Below are 17,640 nucleotides of genomic sequence, written 5' to 3'. Positions count from 1 at the left end.
CACTTACACTCTAGATTATTTTGGGTACCGACCTGCAACTACGGTCAAAGTTATTACTCCTTCCACTGACACAGCATCGTCAGTGAACCCTACCAATGGGGAGCTTATCGGCCCTAATCGACCATCTAGAATGGATATTTTTGAGAATGCATCGTAAAACAAAATATTGACTGAGCTTCCACTATCAACAAGAATGCGGCGTACATCATAGTCAGTAATATTTAAAGAAACTACAACCACATCATTATGGGAGAATTGAATCTTCCGGACATCTTCTTCAGTAAAGGTTATAGATTCTTCAGTCCTCTACCGCTTGGACGGTCCGACCGATCCACTGGCTGCTCCCCGTCGGGGTCCTCCAGAGATGGTGTTGATGATCCCGATTGGAGGCCGATCTTCAGGCTGTTTGGTGCGGACACTAGAGCCATCAAAAATCGGCAACATAATTTAAGTTCGATTTGGATCGAAGAAGTCTCATTAAATTGATTCTACTTCAGTTATTTATTTTCAGTCAATAAATTTTAATGTATTTGGCTTTGGGTCCATAGGGCCATACTTGGATTTGTCCACGTCACCTTTGGAGCCACCACTCTCCACATATCAAGAGAAGAAATATGCATGCCAGCATGTGCCATGCTCATGCCAAGTTGTGTCAAGCATCAAGCACCCACATGGAGTTCCATTTCTTCCTTAGAATTCCTTAAGAGTTCTTAGCTACTTACTTATTTTGTTGAAGGCTGATTTCTTTCCTATGGTAGATTATAATACTTTACTTTTTTGTGGAGGGTTGATTTCTTCCTTGTAAAGATAAAAGATTCCTAAACAAACAGGACCCTTAGAGTCCTATATAAATCTTTGTATCTTTCATGAAAAAAAATAATGAATGATTTCACAAACTCCACAAATACTTGTGTCAATCGCTCCGAGAGGGAGAGGGTGTGAGACCCAAAATCGTCCCACAAGGGGAGGGTGTGAGGCCCACTTTCTATCCTATTCCTTCTACTTAAGATTCAGTGTTCCTGCAACTCTGATCGACTCCACCATCTATCCACGCAAGCTTATTCCGTCGAGAGAAGATCCGTCTCCTCTAGAATTTTTATCTGTCGTGTTGAGAGAAGGAGTGATTTCTTATTCTACAGATCATATGCTGTCAAGGACCTTCGTTCCTTAACAGTTGATCTTTGATTTTTTTTTAATCCGATGTTGGTAAAGACCTAGTTCTTTATCGATGAATCTGTTTGGTTAAAAGATTAAGAATCTTAATCAGAGTAGTTTCTTAACTACCACGATCCGGATTCTTATCATCTTCTTAGATTTTCTCACGGGTTTAATGTTTTATTTTCTCTCATTCCATTCTTATTTCTTTTTTGCATTTACTCGTGAGCATGTTTAATTTCTGCTATCTGTTTATGAAATTTTCTATTACTAATTATTTACTGATCTCTCGAATGGCATTCGTCTGTATCATTTAGATTGATCTTGCTTTAGTCTCGTATCAATCAATCACGCCTCCTGAGCAGAGTATAGGCAACTATACTGTCTGTCCTGGGAATAATGAGCCCCTGGCCGGACGTGATTTATTGTTGATGAATAGAAGAGAGCTTGATTATTAGGAGTGATTTTCTTTTTTAGAATTGTCCCACATCAATTTGGTATCAGAGCAGGTTGATTAGGGCTTTAGTTGAAATTCAGCAATTTAAATTTCCGCAAGTTAAATTTTCGTACTCTAAATTTCGTACTTTACTTTCAAGCATTTTAATTTTTATTGCACCTTATTTCTGCATCTTAGAGTTGCATGACCACTAGATCAGGTACCTGGTACCAACATCCTACTTTCCCACCCAACACCAATATGGATCCCAATATAGCAGCCATCATTAATGCTCTGACTGAAAAGTTTGATGACATGAAAAATTTTATGAAAGCCATGGATGAGAGAATAGTGGTATTAAAAGAAGCTAGGCAGAAATAACCTGAACCTGAGTCTCTCCGACTACCTATAGGACAAAGAGATAGGAATCTAGAACTTGATCGACCTATAGGGGCACACCCGCACCATAACCAGTTCGATCAAGATGAGCATATTCTTAGGAATGTGAAAGTCGAAGCTCTAAGTTTTGATGGTTGTTTAGATCCGAGAGAGTACCTAGATTGGGAATCAGGTATGGACCACTATTTTGGATGGTACGAAATATCTGAAGCAAGGAGAGTTAGGTTTGCTAGGATGAAATTGGTGAGGCAAGCCCGACTTTATTGAGAAAGTGTTGAGCGTCTTCTCAATCAGAGAAGACAAGATCCGATAGAAATCTGGGATGAGATGAAAGAAAAACTCATAGAGAAGTACCTCCCCACCTCTTACCAACAAAAACTTTTAGATCAATGGTAGAGGCTTACTCAAGGGAATAGATCAGTCACCGAGTATATCACGAGATTTGATGAATACCTCATGAGATGTGGAGTAGCCAAAGATAGAGTTGTTACCTTATCTAGATTTAGAGCTTGATTACGAGAGGATATTCAGCGTGAGCTCTTTCTGCGAGAGGTAACCACGTTGGAACAAGCTTATCAACTTGCCTTAGATTTTGAAAGATTTTCTAGATATTCGACTCTCCGTCGTCCTGAATCCAACCGAGTAACCCCTTCTAGATTGAGACCTAATATTAATCAAACTCCTAGTAACGGACCTCCACTTACAAATCCTATTGGGAGAAAAGAAGATAAAGGAAAAGGAGCTATAGGAGAGTTATCAAAAGGAAGTAGTTCTCGATCTCATTGCTTCAAGTGCCATGGTTACGGTCACTTTGCTGCACAATGCCCCAACCAATCATTATTCGTAGAAGAATTAGAAGGAGAAACTCTAAAAAATATTGAGGAGGAAGTTTATGAAGCCGATCCAGATTTAGCCGAGTAATTTGAGAGTACTGAGGACATCCTAGGTTATGCTACACCTGAGTCAGATCTTAGGCTTGGAGTCGTTAGGTATGTCCTAGCCCAAACTAAGGAAAGTGAAGACTGGCGTAGGACCTCTATTTTCTATACCTTCATAAAACTTGACGATAAAATTTATAAGGTGATCATTGATAGCGGTAGCTGTATCAACGCCATCTCCACCGACACGATTAAGTGATTAGGATTAACTCCTGTAGATCATCCCAGTCCATACCGTGTGTCTTGGATTGATTCCTCCTCTATTCCCATCAAATTTAGATGTCGTGTGCCCATCCAGCTTCATTCCTATCAGGATCATGTGTGGTGCGATGTCTTACCCATGGAAGTCGGAAGTATCATATTAGGTCGACCTTGGCTATTCGACAATGATGTTACGATTTATGGTCGTACCAACTCCTGTAGCTTTACTTATCAGGGTAAGAAGATCACGATTAATCCTTCCCCACCTAAGGCTACTAATAGAAAGATAGGCGATGGACCAAAAGAAAATCTTAAGAAGAAAAGCCTCAATCTGATAGGTGCTAAAGAATTAAAGACGATCATGAGTGAAGGATCACCAGTTTGGATGCTTGTTGCTAGAGAAGTTCATGAGGATTCTAAGGTGGATTATCCTAAGGAAGTAGCTAGCCTTCTTACTGAGTTTCATGATGTCTTTCCTAAGGATCTTCAAGATTACTTATCGCCTATGAGAAACATTCAACATGTCATTGATTTAGTTCCTGGATCTATCCTACCCAACTTGCCCCACTATAGGTTGAATCCTACTAAGCATGCCGAGCTACAAAGACAAGTTGGAGAGCTGATAAAAAAAAGATTTGTGAGGAAGAGTTTGAGTCCTTACGCGGTTCCTGCACTACTGACTCCAAAGAAAGATGGTACATGGAGGATGTGCATAGATAGCCGTGCCATTAACAAGATCACCATTAAGTACCGCTTTTTCATCCCTAGGTTAGATGACATGTTAGATATGATGGCCGGATCCACTATCTTTTCTAAGATCGATCTTAAGAGTGGTTACCATCAAGTAAGGATTAGATCGAGAGATGAGTGAAAAACTGCTTTCAAGATAAAAAATGGTTTATATGAGTGGATGGTGATGCCATTTGGATTATCTAATGCCCCTAGTACCTTCATGAGGTTGATGACCCAAGTACTACAACCATTTATAGGAGTATTTATAGTCGTATATTTTGATGACATTTTGATCTATAGTCGAACTAGGGAAGACCATTTAGATCACCTCCAAAGAGTGTGTCAAGTTCTTAAAACAGAAAGTTTGTATGCTAATCCTAAGAAGTGCGCTTTTATGACAGACCATATCATCTTTTTAGGTTTTGTTGTTACCCCCAATGGTGTATCTGCTGATCCTGAAAAGATTAGAGCAATAGTTGAGTGGCCGGTGCCCAAGAGTGTGCATGACGTGCGGAGTTTTCATGGATATCAACCTAGAAAACCAATAGACCTCATCCCACTACCTATGCATGCTAGGATTTTCGAATCTGCAGAGTCATTTGCACAGCATGTCAAGAGTCTGCATAAAGAGATCAGTAAAAAAATTAGTATGAGTAATAAAGTTTATAAACAGAATGCAGATTCTCATCGACGTGTTCAAGAGTTTGTAGAGGGAGACTATGTGATGGTTCGATTGAGGCCTGAACGATTTTCCCCCGGAACCGTGAAGAAGTTACATGCCCGAGGAACAGGTCCGTTTAAGATCATAAAGAAAATCGGATCAAATGCGTATGTTGTGAACCTACCTTCTGATTTTGGAATTAGCTCTACTTTTAACATTACAGATCTTGTCGCCTATAAAAAACCAATTCGGATACCTAGTGAGCCATTTGAGCCTGAACCAACCTTTGAGAGCAAACCTATCCCTGAGTGTCCACCAGCCAAAATGTCAGCAAAACACGATCAGATTGAGAGAATTTTGGATGAGCAGATCCTTTCCACCCGGAGTTGAGGCTATCAGCGGTATCTGGTCAGATGGCGAGATCGATCGGAGTCTGAAGATACCTGGATCACTCGAGAAGAGCTACAACGTATTGATCCCGATCTACTTGAGCGTCACCAGAGTGGAATCGATCCACACTCGACAGGGTCGAGTTTTTCCCACCCCGGGAGAATTGGTGCGGACACCAGAGCCATCAAAAATCGACAACATAATTTAAGTTCGATTTGGATCGAAGAAGTCTCATTAAATTGATTCTACTTCAGTTATTTATTTTCAGTCAATAAATTTTAATGCATTTGGCTTTGGGTCCATAGGGCCATACTTGGATTTATCCACGTCACCTTTGGAGCCACTTCTCTCCACATACCAAGAGAAGAAATATGCATGCCAGCATGTGCCGTGCTCATGCCAAGTTGTGTCAAGCATCAAGCACCCACATGGAGTTTCATTTCTTTCTTAGAATTTCTTAAGAGTTCTTGGCTACTTACTTATTTTGTTGAAGGCTGATTTCTTTCCTATGGTAGATTATAATACTTTACTTTTTTATGGAGGATTGATTTCTTCCTTGTAAAGATAAGAGATTCCTAAACAAACAGGACCCTTAGAGTCCTATATAAATCCTTGTATCTTTTATAAAAAAAAATAATGAATGATTTCATAAACTCCACAAATACTTGTGTCAATCGCTCCGAGAGGGAGAGGGTGTGAGACCCAAAATCACCCCACAAGGGGAGGGTGTGAGGCCCACTTTCTATCCTATTCCTTCTACTTAAGATTCAGTGTTCCTGCGACTCTGATCGACTCCACCATCTACCCACGCAAGCCTATTCCATCGAGAGAAGATCTGTCTCCTCCAGAATTTTCATCTGTCGTGTTGAGAGAAGGAGTGATTTCTTATTCTACAGATCATATGCTGTCAAGGACCTTTGTTCCTTAACAGTTGATCTTTGATTTTTTTTTTTTAATCCGATGTTGGTAAAGACCTAGTTCTTTATCGATGGATCTGTTTGGTTAAAAGATTAAGAGCCCTAATCAAAGTAGTTTCTTAACTACCACGATCCGGATTCTTATCATCTTCTTGGATTTTCTCACGGGTTTAATGTTTTATTTTTTCTCATTCTATTCTTATTTCTTTTTTGCATTTACTCGTGAGCATGTTTAATTTCTGCTATCTGTTTATGAAATTTTCTATTATTAATTGTTTACTGATCTCTCGAATGACATTCGTTTGTATCATTTAGATTGATCTCGCTTTAGTCTCGTATCAATCAATCACGCCTCCTGAGCAGAGTATAGGCAACTATACTGTTTGTCCTGAGAATAATGAGCCCCTGGCCGGACGTGATTTGTTGTTGATGAACAGAAGAGAGCTTGATTATTAGGATTGATTTTCTTTTTTAGGATTGTCCCGCATCACTGTTCTTTCCTCCTTGGTGGCTCTGGTTGTGGTAGGGCCCTCGGTCGATCTTTCCTACCTTCATACCGACGTCGGATGAATCTGTCGAGCCGACCTCGTCTGATGAGCTCCTCGATCTCATCTCGGAGCTGAATATACTCCTCCGTGTCATGGCCGTGGTCACGATGATAGAGGCAGAACTTGTTAGGGTTGCGCTTTCCGAGATGTGTGCGCATCCTTTCCAACCTTGGCAGCTGCTCCCTGATCTCCATCAGTACTTGAATTTTTGGAGCATTGAGAGGGTGTAGCTATGGAATCTTCCTGGGGGAGAGCTCTATCGGACTATGCGGTCCGGACTTCTCTGCCTACGAGCTCGGAGAGGAGTTCGGACATGCTTGTGTCCAGAAGGAGTTCGAGAACGTGACCGAGCTTCACTCGGCCTCTTTTCAGTTGCAGGCTTACCGGAGCCACCCGCCTGCCGCTCCTTCGCGGCCTCCTCATCCTTCAGCTTGAAGGCTTCCTCTACTCAGGCATATCCTGCGGCCCGAGCCAGCAAATCAGCGAAGTCCATGGGATACTTCTTTTCCAGAGAAAGCAAAAGATCATTCTTTTGAAGACCGCTCTTCAGGGCGGCCATTGCAACTAATTGGTCCAAGTTTCGGACCTCCAATGCGACGGCGTTAAAATGGTTGACATAAGCTCGGATGGATTCTCCCTCCCTTTGCTTGATGTTGATGAGGGACTCCGAACCTCTCCGGAGACGTCGGCTGCTGACGAAATGAGCCGCAAACTGGTAGCTCATTTGATCGAAGGAGAAGATAGTGCCCGGCTTCAGTGTCGAGTACCAATTTCTTGCTGCTCCCTTCAAGATAGATGAGAAAGCTCGGCACAAGATAACGTCTGGCGCGCCATGGAGTAGCATCATTATCTGGAAGGCCTCCAGGTGGTCAACCAGATCCGAGGTCCCGTTGTAGCTCTCAAATTGGGGGAGCTTGAAGTTCGACGGGATCGGTTCCTGCATAATCATTTGAGAAAAATGAGGATCAGTACAGATATCCTTACCGTAAGTAGGTGGAGCATGGCGGAGCTCTTCGATCCACCGGTTTATCTCTTGGAACCTTTGATCCAAGAGATCCTCTCGATCGCGAGTCTCGAGGGTCTTCTGACAGAATGAAGGTAGGGACCCTCCGGAGGTGGAATCGTGATCAGACAGAGGGCTCACCGCCCTCTGCTTCCCCTTTTCGGGGAATACAGGGCGACTGACCCAAGTGGGTTGTCCGATCATCGGATTCTGGAACTCCGACGATGCTCTTTCCAGCCACACAGATGCCTGCGGCTGCTGCTGCTGCTGCATGGCCTGCACCGCTTCGATGAGGCCTCTGACCTGCTGAACCAGCAGGTCGAACTGCTCCATGCCGACTGCCATTGCCGGAGGAAGAGGAGGAGCCTAAAAAACTGGAGACGAGATCGGAGCTTGCGGATCTCATTGAGATCTGGCCACGGAGGTCATAGATCGCTTGGTGGATGCCTTTCGGAGAGGCATCAAGTGGGGATCTGGCAGGAGAATAAGAAGAAGATGTCGAAGAAGATGACCGGAGACAGTCTCGTTGAGTACTTCTTTAAGAACAAGGGTCCTGCGAAGACACAGCCCTTCCTCTAGCGCCAATTCTGTTGGTGCAGAATTCCGCCGATGTCGGAGAAGCTAGAGTCGAGGGGATCGCGGTTGCCGTCGGGATCTGCAAAGAAAGTCTAAATCGGAGTTAGGGGTGCTCCGGCAAGACCCTCCGATGCTCAAGTCAGTACTCTGCTTCAACAGAAATAGAGCACTCGAATAAAATTTTAGCAGAGTTTCGAGATAGAGTTTAGAGCTTAGAGGAGAACGTATCTGGAGGGTCTCTTTTATAGACAGAAGAGCGTAATCGATTGACAGCAACGTCCGCAACTGCCTGGTAGTGGGTCGTTCGGGGCCACGTGGAGTTTGTTACGGAGAGTAGTGGTGTTCATTGTCGCGACTTGCCAGAGAGTGGTGGAGCCATATGGAGTTTGTTACCGAGAGTGGAGTGGTGTCCGTTGTCGTGACTTGCCGAAGAGTGGTGGGGCCATGTGGAGTTTGTTACTGAGAGTGGAGTGGTGTCCGTTGTCGTGACTTGCTAGGGAGTTCGGGCCGGACGGCTGAAGCTCGGTTGGGACGTCTGATGGAGCGGAATAGCTCTCTGTCTCAGCGATTTAAGAGAAGCTCGGATGTTTTCGCGGTTGCTGACGGGTTAACTGTTGTTGGGTGCCTTAGGCGGTGATGCTGCGAACGAAAGTCGTCTGCTGTAGAAGCCCGGATGAAAACTTCTTGTTGAAAAAATTTGGCTGGAGTCCGATTGCTAGAGAAGTCCGTCTGAAATTTGTCTGAGGTAGAAGCTTGTCTGGGATCCATCCGCTGTAGAAGTTTGGACGGAGTCCGGAAGGAGGTCGCTTACTGTAGAAGCTCGGATGGAGACCGATTGTCGTAGAAGTTCGGATGGAGACCGCTTATCGTCAAAGCTCGGATGAAGTCTGCTTGCAATAGGAGTTCGGAGTAGAAATCCGACTGTTGGAGCCCATCCGTTGTAGAAGTTCGTCTGGAATTCATCCGCTGCAGAAGATCGGACGGAGTCCGGTTCTTGTAAGAGTTCGAAAGGAGGTCGCTTACTGTAGAAGCTCAGATGGAGACTGGTTGCCGTGGAAGTCCGGGTGGAGACCGCTCGTTGTAGAAGTCGGATGAAGTCTGGCTACTATAGAAGTCCTGCTGTTGGAGAAGTTCGGACATTGACGAAGTCCGAAAGAAGCTCGGAGTATAGTCGATCGTGACAGGAGGAAGTCTGGAAGAAATTCGGAGAGTAGTCGATCACTGTAGAAAATCGACTGATAATGAAGTCCAGAGAGCATTTGAAGCAGTCCGGAGGGTACGATAAGAGTTCGTCCGTTGGAGGAATCTGAAGGACACTGTGGAAGGTCGACTGCTGGAGGAGTCAGGATGGTACTGTGGAAGCTCGGACGACCGAGGGAGATCAGAAAGATGCTGCACAAGGTCGGAAGCCGGAAGAGTCTTGGGAGGATTGGCCTCTTACGAACTTCAGCTGGAGTTATTTTATACCCAACAGACAGGATAGTGGATTTTATTGAATTATGATTCCCAGACAGATCACAAGAAGATTATAGAAAGCCCTGCTGTATAGCATATCTGAAAAAACAAGTATTTTCATTGTGATTCCATAGGAAGCCAACCAAAATTCCATAAAATTATTACCTCAGTTCATGATTTTTTAACCCAAAATGAGTAGGCATGCATATTCTTGTACTTTGACATTTAGTTTGAGAATACAAGAAGAGATTAGACATGAATATTAGGTTTAAGTGGAAATGTACGGCTTTTGAGCACATGCAAAAGGGCATCTAGAAGTTTTTTTTTTTTTTTTTCTTGTAACATTGAATAACAAAATGGACAGATAGAAAGGAGCACATACTGTAATATGCATGAGGCATATATAGTTGGGAAGAGTTAAATTTTAGAATAAAAATAGGAATGAGTGACTTACATTCCAAGCAACATGCATATAGTATGTTTGGTTGGGAGGATTGGATTTTGAAATGAAAAATAGAAAAGTAACTTCCATGCATAAAACATGCTTAGTTAGAAAAAGTTAGACTCTAAAACCAAAACGGGAATAAATGACTCTCATTCCAACCAACCATTTGGTTGAAGAAAATCTCATTCCCACCTAATCTCCCAAAACTTAACCCCTACTTTTTCTAATATTCAAATTTAATTCCAATTTCGGGTATAAAATTTATACAATGAAAAATATAGCCATTCCAATACTCTAATTTATTCTAACTCCAATTTCAGCCGCGAACCAAACTCACCCATAGTCCATTTGGAAGAGTAGTACTTATTCAAGTTTCAAGTTTTCACCAAACCTGCTTTTCCCTTCACCAAGCCTGCTTTAATACACAGAATTCGGGGAAGCTTATAAAGAATTGTTATGTTCGTCTCTTTGTTCACCTCTAGTTGGTTCTCTAAGGACAACAAGACGTAACAAAGTTCATTTACTCGAGGATAAAATATCAGACATGCAAGATAAAACATCCAGAACAAGTACACAGTCAATACATTGAGGCCAATAATGATACAAGTTTCATTGTTGGTCAAGTTTATATTTCTCTAATATTTATCTACAGAAAACTAAAGAGTGGAGACCAACATGATAAGATCGCATGAGATGGATAGCCAGATATGTGAGGACACATTGAAACCCGTGCCAGTCATGCACTGTAAGCTACAGAGCCATTTCTGCCTGAAGTGCAGCCAATTCATCCACATCACTCGCTGGACGTGGGGTTTCTCTCTCAGGTTGATTTGGATTTGGCAATCGTGTGGCAGGGACCGTAGAAGGCGGTTGAAGGAGCTCTTCTTCCAACTCTTCTCCTTCAAGATCTTCAAGCTCAGCTTCTAGTTCATCCTGTTCCAAAAATTTACTCATACAACTGAGCGAAAAGTTCATGAGTTAATTTAAATACATTTGACCAATATCCAACTCAAATCTTGGCAGCCAGGAACAATCTCCTTGCCAAATATTGAGATTGTGGTCCAAAAGTCATCAAATTCTCTGCATTGAACTCAACCATTTCCATTAAGGTTGTAACTCATGTTTGAAATGATATGAACTGTTTCTATATTGTTGACTATGAGGGGATTCTCTTAAAATTGGCCACTTACACTGAAAATCTTGGTGATGAAGAAAGTCCAATGGGAGAAAAAGGGGTAATGAATGCAAAGATTCCAAATGAAAATAATCATTTGGTTCTTTCATTCTCTGCTTACACCAGTTTCTGTGGTACATTCTATTACCTGAGTTTGTTTCATTAATTGAGTTGCTTTGTGATTTCATCTTCTTAAATCTAATTCCTGTTTTAAAATGGAAATTTGACAAGAAATATAGAGGTAGAAAGGAAAATGACAGAATGCATGCTAAACCTCATCGAAGTCAGCCGCAGCACCAACTGGCATTGCAAGGGCCTCCTGTATCTGCCTCATATTCTCTGTATGCTCGTTTGCTTGTTCCATGGTCTTCTCTATATCATCAATGCTCCTGCACCATTGTCAGGAGCATGGGTTATTTCATTGGCAAGGTATTATTAAGCTAACAGAGCTTCATCAATGAACCAGGCCAAACTTCAAGAATTCCCCAACATAAGGTTAGTGTTTCACTTAAACTCAGTGCTTATGGTGTATGTCCATCAAATGCCTAGCATAAGCATATACCGAGCATGCAGTTCATTTCAAAGGAACGCAACTAGATACATGCACTAGTTGGCATGATGTGAAATTGTTTAAAGGAGTAAGCATGTCAGCTTGACATAAAGATAGATGAATCATATGAAATTTGTAAAGCTCAGAGAACCAAATTACTTCTTATATGCTATGTAAAGTAAAGCAAGAAACTGTTTATTATAAGCCACTTAACCAAATGATTAGAATTAACATGAAGCATGAGATAAGGAACCTCAGCAGATGACCATGATTAAATTCCTCTGCCATATGAATGAATTCAAATAGCAACTTGCAAATTACAGAAGCTTAATTTGAGAATCAATGAACTAGTGTGTAACTTCCTCACTTAACCTAACCCATTTTGGAGGTGAGGGGAAGGAAATGAAAGTTTACAATGACTGTTGAATGGACTTTACAGCAGATGATCCGGTCCGCAGAGCATCTATAGTGTCAGTAGTTGCCTTTGCACCTTCGAGCACGATCATCTACATATGCATGCATACTATTATTATCAAGTAATATGTCATGTAATGAAATTAAAGGAAGTCCTAGTTCATATATAATATACCTGATCATGAACTCGTAACTGGAAGTTCCCCAGCTGTTCTATCTGTGCTTCATATAACTTCTTTTTCTTTAGGCATTGAATAGCAGCTGCAAGAAAATAAAATGTGCTTCTTCAAAATAAGTTTTCAAGATATGACAACCGAATGATTAACTGACTCCTCAGCAAGGTCTTAACTTTTTAGTGTTGGCCGGCGCCAATTGGCACATACCATGTTGAGCCAGCATCAACACTGGCACCAAGCATGGCACCCATTTAGGTTCTTTCCTAAATGTGTTCATTAAAGCAGGACCTTTAGGTTTCAAGCACATGCTTCGGCATGGCACAGCATAGCATGTGCATGCTAACAACACCCGACGCCTGCAGCACTAAAATCCTTGCTCTCGAGAGATGTTTCCTTAGACTATGTTGACTAGTATGTAGCGAGGAGCACAGATCATCCAACATTCTATGGCCTTGGATCTATATTTTAGCTAATTACTTACCGTCTCTAGTAAGTAGGTAGGCACTAAATAATGTCATAATGTGATTACCAAGTTCATATCTAAATTGTATAAATGGTTCAACATTCGGAAGATTTCAGTGGAACATAGGGAAAAACAGCTTACTCTGGCCAGTTTGAATGAACTTGGATAAGACCATTTAAATAGAAGGCAAACCAAATTCAATCCATAAAGATAAATTATTGAATATAAGTCTGTAAAATATACAAATTGTAACATGCAAACAATGGCACATGTATTTAAAGAGTGAATGGAGAGATCAGCTAGAGGCACCAAAAGCATGTAAAGAAGCTTCAGAGCTGAATGTATAAGTCCAAAGGGCATGTAATAAGATCTTCAAGTAAAAATACATAGAATTTTCAAATGAACCATAATTAAAAAAAAAAAAGGGAGGCGGAGTTGAGAACAAAGTTCCTTGGGTGTTCTATACAACAAATTAATGCACAGGGAGCTGCAATTTTTTTTCCTAACTTCTAATTTACTGGTTGTCAAGTTTTGACATTTGATGACAGCTTTCTTTTCCAGTTTCTAACATGATGCAGTGAAAGGCCGTCAGAAAGACAGGATATAACACTGTTTCTAGTGATATTGGGAGCGGCAGGGTGCGTCTGTTTGAAACTAATCTCACCAAAAAGCAGACAAGAAAATTCATGGCGAAGCATCCAGATATTCAGTACATACATATAAAAGGAATGTAATGCATGAAACTGAACATTGAGTAGTTAAACTCAAAAAACAATAGTAAATCATACAGAAACTGAATTAGTAAAATATATGATGATCATCATGGTTTTGAAACAGATTTCTAGAAGAAATGAAGGCACAGGTGTCAACAGCTTGTAAGATCCATCACTGGCTTTATCAGTCCTTTGTCATATGCCAACTGATGCTGCACTGCATAGTCAAGAAATTTATTGGTTTCAGGCATGCTTTCTTCACCATCAATTTACATGCATGAATGTTGGTTTCAAGTGCTGCTGCACAAAAATACATTGTGGCATGAAATTGTATTACATCCACTTATTGTCTGTCAACAAACCTATGTTTCTAAATAGGGATTTCCAAAGCTAGTGGCAGAATTGTTGTCTGTTATCAACATAGCAAAGAAACGACACAATTTAGTGCAATTATTTAGAGGTATTATTAAAGATCATGGACAATAAAAAGGAAATACATTATAAATTCTTCTATTTCAATCTCAGTTTTATGTCCAGTTTATGACAATCATAAGAAACAAACAATTCATATCCCCTATTCACCCCCTCTCCAGAACCTAAAACCAAATTCTACGTATTTAAGTGTCCAGTCCTCAACTGTTGCATTGACACTAAATCGCTCACACAGTCATGCCAGTATCAGCATCTAGAGATATAGTTCTAGTTGATGAAAATTTATATATGATTCATATCTGATATAGACAAGAAGAAGAAATAAGTTGTCAAGATAATATCCAGGTCCAAGGTACCTCATGTTCCCAAAGGGTATTATCTCATAATTAAAACTAATTTTTTTTGAAAAGTTCTAGGTCCTTGAACATTTTCAGATATGTATTTCTTGATATTAATACTTGATGGAAAGTAGCAGAATGTAACTTCAACCAGCTATACTAAGCAAAAATCATGCTACTACACATTATGTCAGTCAATCATCTTTGCTTGAGCTGGTTTAAATTTAAACAAAGTCATACACAAAAAATAGACAAAACATGATGAGGTTTTGTCAATTTTTTTTCCTCACTAAAGCAACTGCAGAATTGATGCAACAAAGAGAAGTGAACCATACATAGCAAAGGAGGAATTTTGAGAGGAAGCAGCAGCAAGCACTGGCTTCACTAATTAGAAATCCTGCTAAAATAGGGCAAGGAAAGAGAATTGGGACAAACACATGGTAGGGCAAGCACTGGTTTCACTGCCTACAGCTCCTATTAAGTCATTGGGTGAAGAATTGTTAAATTGACCGTTCATTGAACTGCAAGGGAAAAAAAATACTAACTACAAATACACTTGCATGAATATTGTCAAGAAAGTTCCACATAGTGCATGTTTTCTGAAAGTGAAACATAAAATAAAAAGTTAAAAAGATAAAAAAACAACAACAACTAAGAAAAGGCCCAATCAAGGTCATGTGTTGAATGAAGCTGTTCTAGCAATTTCATGCCAATCCACAACAAGATAAATTAGTTACTACTTACTACCTTAAAACCTAAGAAGCTTCAAAGTGTGCAACTGGGTGGAAACTCATAAAGTCACAAATTCAAGATGTGAATATGTGGTGACTAACATAGATAATGAAGTTCATAACTTCAGTAGCAAGAAACACAATGAGGTTCATGATCCACATAAGGGTTAACTAGCAATTGATACTCTTTTCTAGGCCATTCATCACTTACAGAAAATACACAGTCATGACTCAGAAATGTGTTATGCGAACATTTACTATATTAGTTGGATAACTAGGAGCTTGTTTTTTCCTGTTTTTGTTTTTAAAAATGCAAGAAGAAAAAAAATGAACTAGATTACTGAACAATTATTTGTATTGGACCCTCCTATTCTTCTTTTTTTCCAATTGTTCATAAATATTTTAGAGCTTTTGGTAGCAAGGAATGGCGGAAGTTTTGTGCAATTTCTATCCTCAAAGTCAATTTCCATGTACTCTTTTACCAATTTTAACAAAAACAACAATAATAACACAAAGGTCTAATTCTCTGGCAATTTAATCACAAACATTTTTCACTTAGTTAGCTATTACAATGACCATGGTACATATACCTCATGAATTATAGAACTTCATGCTTTCAAATTCCCAAGTAAAACATGGTCCCTGGATAAAAGAGTATCTTTGAAAAAGAATTCTTTATTAGATAATGAGTGAATTATCCTTGATGTTGAAAAACCAGAAAAGATAGAAGCACATACCTTTTTTATTTTTTGCTTTTGTATAATCCTTTGCCTTTTCAACTTCTCCAGAGATTTTCTTTTGAAGAACATGCTCTTTCTTCTCCAACATTTCTAGTGTCTGAAAATAATACAGGATGATCATGACTTTGGAGAAAAGAGGCGTTTGGCAAAAACAAAGCTTGTAGACAGAAAATAGATGATAATAAGAGTTACTGTTTGTCCTTTGCAAGATAATCAAGGATTCAAGTTTGTCCCACAGAACACTGGGATGGGGTGCAATCCTATTTGTCAAGATAGGACCGTCCTACCCATATTGTTCCAACATCCTGATCAGGGCATCTTGGGACATCCCTTGTCCCAAGTTTCGGGATGAGGTAGGACGGTGGCATATCTTGTTCCATTAAAAAATTGAGACAGCCTCGTTCCATGAGATTTAAAACCTTAACAAATTAACTATTGCACTTCCCCCAAAATGATCCAACCAACAAGCAATTAATTCATCTCCTTCTCATCATCTTCTTCGAGCAACGAAGACAAACAAAAATTCAGCCACCACAAAGGTGGACACTTGGGCAGGGTATAAATTTTGTTTCTTTGCTTTTTTTTGGAAATGAGAGAGCAAAAAATCTTTAATAAAGTAAAGGTGGACAATTGGGCAGGGTATAGAAAACATGATCTTCCTGAAAGTCGCACAAACCACCATGCAATCTAACAAGCAATTAATAGCCATTGCCACCAAATCAAACAGTCGAGCAGAAAAACGCTACCAAAGAAAGAAAAGGCTTTTCCTTGCTGGGAGAACAAAAATGATAACCGAAAGGACGAGGCGGTCTTAAACATTCTATTTTTGTAATATAACGACTTCACGTCGGTCCCACAAGAATCTGATCCTTTTTTTAAAGTAGAAAATTTTATCCATTTTGGAAGGAAGCAAGTTTAGAAGCTCATTAGTGACACAGAGTCCCATCATTTTGGTAAAGTACATAGCTTCCTCGACCACTAAAGCGATTTCCAAATAATCAACTCCAATGGAAGTGAATTTGTTACAAACTTCTTTATGCCTCTCCACGACCAAAGAAATCTTCGACTTGTGTACCAAATCTTTTAGCCTCCTCACAGGGGAGCCAATTATCTAGCCGTACCCATGAACCTCTCCCTTCGCTTACATATAAACAAAATAATATTAAAAAAAAAAAACATCACAAGAAAGATAAAGAGCACATGAACGTTTTAATATTCCAGAAACATTGATAAAATTCCTTGAAAAGTATTCGAACTTGACCCTTTTTTTAATTCCCTATATATAAACAAAAGAAGAGAAGAAACGAATTTTTTTTTAAAAAAGCAATAATTAATTACCTCGTGGAGACGATCTAAGGTGGAAAGCGCCGAGGGGGGCTGCTTCTTGGGCTTCGTTAGCAATCTCTTCAACATCTTCACGTCTTGGAGAACGCAAAGAGGGAGGAGAACAGTAACAGTAGAAGAGAGGGCGAGGGTGAACGGCACAAACCTTTAACAAAGAAAAAAAGCACAGAAAGAAAGAGAGGGATAAAGCTAACAGTAAGTCAAAGGGAAGAAAATGGAGTGGCATGTGGAACGGCCGATATGAGAAAAAATAAAAAAACTCGATGGGAAGGCATCGGGTCGGTTTGGCCGGTGAAAACAATAGCAGGTAGATGAAATTCTCCTACGTATTCATCCATCCAGGTGTCTCTTTCCTCTTGTAGATGTAGGATGCAGAGAAGGCTCATGGTGCTACTTGTTTGCCCAATTTTATAAATATTATTAACAAAAAATTATGTAATCTATTTTGCAAAGAAACTATGATTGAAAATATTGTTGATAGAGAAAACTGGTTTGATTCACAGGTAACTACCTAGAAAGTAGCTTTTTGGGAAGTTAATATGATTTTAATATATTTGATTAATTATAAAAAAATAATTTATTTCCAATGATTTAAGTTGATTGAGCATTTATTTTCTTAAAAAAATTATATAAAATAAATATTATATATTTAATAATATAAAATCATATTTTTGTACTCTCAAACTTGATTTAAAATAATAATATTATA

At 39.9% G+C, this 17,640-nt stretch overlaps 1 protein-coding gene across 2 annotated transcripts; it reads right to left on the bottom strand.

The window, feature by feature from the left end:
• Positions 1-10,415: 10,415 nt before the first annotated feature.
• On the bottom strand, positions 10,416-17,262 carry LOC105052346 (vacuolar protein sorting-associated protein 32 homolog 1). Of its 2 annotated transcripts, XM_010933122.4 has the most exons (7): positions 16,926-17,262; positions 15,585-15,684; positions 13,504-13,563; positions 12,170-12,255; positions 11,995-12,086; positions 11,305-11,419; positions 10,416-10,789 (listed from the first exon to the last, which is right to left on the bottom strand). In XM_010933122.4, exons 1-7 carry the CDS (start codon positions 16,998-17,000, stop codon positions 10,607-10,609), a joined length of 711 nt encoding a protein of 236 aa, XP_010931424.1. In that variant the 5' UTR covers positions 17,001-17,262; the 3' UTR covers positions 10,416-10,606. The 2 variants fall into 2 exon arrangements, with proteins under 2 accessions (XP_010931424.1, XP_010931425.1); XM_010933123.4 differs by lacking the exon at positions 13,504-13,563 and having other exon boundaries at positions 16,926-17,255.
• Positions 17,263-17,640: the final 378 nt, after the last annotated feature.

This window comes from Elaeis guineensis, chromosome 10, assembly GCF_000442705.2.
Source record: "Elaeis guineensis isolate ETL-2024a chromosome 10, EG11, whole genome shotgun sequence".
NCBI lineage: Eukaryota > Viridiplantae > Streptophyta > Magnoliopsida > Arecales > Arecaceae > Elaeis > Elaeis guineensis.
This window is presented reverse-complemented; position numbering and strand designations above follow the sequence as displayed.